This window comes from Bubalus bubalis, chromosome 12 (assembly GCF_019923935.1).
Source record: "Bubalus bubalis isolate 160015118507 breed Murrah chromosome 12, NDDB_SH_1, whole genome shotgun sequence".
Taxonomy (NCBI): Eukaryota; Metazoa; Chordata; class Mammalia; order Artiodactyla; family Bovidae; genus Bubalus; species Bubalus bubalis.
Genome location: NC_059168.1, coordinates 104,528,118 through 104,529,883, shown reverse-complemented (window position 1 = coordinate 104,529,883; position 1,766 = coordinate 104,528,118). Strand labels below are relative to the sequence as shown.

General features: G+C 61.8%; 1 protein-coding gene across 1 annotated transcript; it reads right to left on the bottom strand.

Moving 5' to 3' along the window:
• Positions 1-205: 205 nt before the first annotated feature.
• LOC112578237 (protein app1-like) lies at positions 206-1,565 on the bottom strand. The gene is made up of 2 exons (XM_025262478.2): positions 1,535-1,565; positions 206-1,251 (listed from the first exon to the last, which is right to left on the bottom strand). The coding sequence occupies exons 1-2, from the start codon at positions 1,563-1,565 to the stop codon at positions 206-208; spliced, it is 1,077 nt and encodes a 358-aa protein (XP_025118263.2).
• Positions 1,566-1,766: the final 201 nt, after the last annotated feature.

The window sequence follows — 1,766 nt, the reverse complement described above, 5'->3', positions numbered from 1 at the left end:
TTTTTACATATCCATGCTGCTTTAATTTTCTCCATAAACTCTTTTATTTCAGAATCATATTAGATTTACCAGATTTGCAAAGATAGCACAGGGAGTTCCCACAGACCCCTCAGCTAGCTCTCCCCAGTGCTAACATCTTACATTCATCTGGTATGTGTCGTGACTAAGGAACCAGTATGAAAACGTCATCATTAAAGGCAACAGTTCAGAGGCACAGCAGGGATGGCAGGGACGGCAGGGACGGCAGGGACGGCAGGGACGGCAGGTATGGCAGGGACGGCAGGGACGGCAGGTATGGCAGGGACGGCAGGTATGGCAGGGACAGCAGGGACGGCAGGTATGGCAGGGACAGCAGGGACGGCAGGGACAACAGGGACGGCAGGTATGGCAGGGACAGCAGGGACGGCAGGTATGGCAGGGACGGCAGGTACGGCAGGGACAACAGGGACGGCAGGTATGGCAGGGACAGCAGGGACGGCAGGTATGGCAGGGACGGCAGGGACGGCAGGTACGGCAGGGACAGCAGGGACAGCAGGCACGAAAGGGACGGCAGGGACGGCAGGGACAGCAGGGACAGCAGGCACGAAAGGGACGGCAGGGACGGCAGGGACGGCAGGGACAGCAGGCACGAAAGGGACGGCAGGGACGGCAGGGATGGCAGGGACGGCAGGGACAGCAGGTATGGCAGGGACGGCAGGGACGGCAGGCACGAAAGGGACGGCAGGGACGGCAGGGACAGCAGGGACGGCAGGGACGGCAGGGACAGCAGGAACGGCAGGTATGGCAGGGACGGCAGGGACGGCAGGTACGGCAGGGACAGCAGGGACAGCAGGCACGAAAGGGACGGCAGGGACGGCAGGGACAGCAGGGACAGCAGGCACGAAAGGGACGGCAGGGACGGCAGGGACAGCAGGCACGAAAGGGACGGCAGGCACGGCAGGGACGGCAGGGACGGCAGGGACAGCAGGGACAGCAGGCACGAAAGGGACGGCAGGGATGGCAGGGACGGCAGGCACGAAAGGGACGGCAGGGACGGCAGGGGCAGCAGGGACAGCAGGGACAGCAGGCACGAAAGGGACGGCAGGGATGGCAGGGACGGCAGGCACGAAAGGGACGGCAGGTACAGCAGGGACAGCAGGGACGGCAGGGACGGCAGGGACAGCAGGGACAGCAGGCACGAAAGGGACGGCAGGGACGGCAGGGACGGCAGGGACGGCAGGCACGGCAGGGGCAGCAGGGACGGCAGGTTGGCTCCAGGGCATCGCAGTACGTATCACAGGAAAGCCACTCACAGGAGAGTTTTGGTTCCCAGGGCGATAACGGTTCTGTTTACACAGCGCTGTAGTCGATCGGGGCTTCCCTGCTGGCTACAATAGTGTTATGTCTAAGGAAACAATGTACAAATCTCAATTTAAAATATTTCACTGCGAAAACATGCAAACCGCACCTGAGCCGCTGGTGGGACCCCATCTCCTCGCTGGTGGAGGCTGTTCCCTCTACACCGAGCGTCTGCCGTCTAGCGTGGCTCCCCCACGGATGACCTGCTGCGGCTCCTGCGTCAGCATCGCTGCTTCGCCTGCACTTGCTCGTTATGAGACGGCTTCTCCCCCGAACCCTCACGAGCCAACCCAGCCGGGTTCAGAGTTTCCTTCTGCAGCCCCCTCACCCCGCTCAGTCTTCACAGAATTGAAGAGATTAGGGCCCTCCTCTGGATGAGGCTTTGGCTTAAGGGAGTGTTGGGCCAGTTTGATCCTCTATCCAGACCA